Genomic DNA, 1223 nt, shown 5'->3' on the forward strand with positions numbered 1-1223 from the left:
CTGATGACAATATCGTCTTTTACCATTCTGTTTACCTGCTTAGAATGCTCTACCTAATCTATAATAATACTGCTCAAGATTAAAGACTAACCTCCTCTTTCCCCGTTTCCAGAACATGGAGGTTTTCGTCTTCTGCTTCTTCGGGTTGCTGGAGACGTCCCTCATCTTGAACGGTCTTCTTCCCTTTCTTCTTTTCCTTTAGGACTGTAACTTCTCTTAGTTCCAGTTCATCTTCAGATTTCTTTGCCTTGGAGAATTTACTTTCCTTTTTCTTCCTAATAAAAAAAAAAAAGTTATTTTTATGTTCATATTGTAGATGAATAATAAACAGCTAAGTTAAATATATAGATCTGTAGATCTATACAGATTCTCCATTTTTAAAAAGCTCCAAGCATTTACTAAATCAAAAAGGACAAAAATTAGCAGAGTATGTTCTGGATAATCCCTTCTTCAAAGAAATTGCAGAAAAAAAAATGCAAACACATGGTAAATCTCAATCTAAAATAGCAACATAACAGTAACACCATCCCAAGCTATATGTTCTTGTTTTACATGTATATTTTCCTCACTTTCAGCAGAAAGAATTCAAGATACTTAAGTCTATATATTGTGTATTGAATGTTTATTTAACATACTAACTCTTAAAGGAAACATTTTTTTATTCCCACAAAACAAACTTTGAGAAAACAGGCTTTTTAAGTTTTGTCTTCTTTCTAGCCCTAAAGATCAAGAATGCTCATTTGTGAGTATTTTTACTTTTGACATCCAATATGCTCAAGGCACAGGCTCTCCATGTTTTTTGCTATCAGGCAGAGAGTGTGAAGAAGTCATTCTAGTAATTTCTGGTGAGTTTCTTCTATCTGCACTTCAGTCTCCACTATGTACCCATTGTACCCTTTTGTTTGAGTATCTCTCTAGCAATATAATTTTTCATATATATGTCCTGCTTTATGGTTAACTATTGTCTTTTTACTATTCATACATACGGATACACACAACTTTTCTACAGTTCAATAACTAATGCCATACCAGCACATGACATATATTTTTTGGTGCAAAAATTTGATATAAAAGATCATAACTGGTATCAGTGACATGACAGGCTACATAATTCTGGACTTTAGAGGTTAAAATACTACTAAGTGAGAAATACATTGTTGCCAGCATAGTATACTGATTTAAATCAAAACACCAATAATTGGTAACTTACTTTTTCTCAGCAA

The 1223-nt window shown here is 32.6% G+C and overlaps 1 protein-coding gene across 1 annotated transcript in view; it reads right to left on the reverse strand.

Moving 5' to 3' along the window:
- LOC119588119 (jouberin-like) overlaps positions 1-1223 on the reverse strand; it is a 10597-nt gene that overhangs the window by 7432 nt on the left and 1942 nt on the right. The window contains exon 3 of the mRNA XM_037936827.1: positions 92-331. Within this exon, the coding sequence (XP_037792755.1) occupies positions 92-331 (240 nt within the window). The remainder of the gene's footprint in view (positions 1-91; positions 332-1223) is intronic.

This window comes from Penaeus monodon, chromosome 23, assembly GCF_015228065.2.
Source record: "Penaeus monodon isolate SGIC_2016 chromosome 23, NSTDA_Pmon_1, whole genome shotgun sequence".
Taxonomy (NCBI): Eukaryota; Metazoa; Arthropoda; class Malacostraca; order Decapoda; family Penaeidae; genus Penaeus; species Penaeus monodon.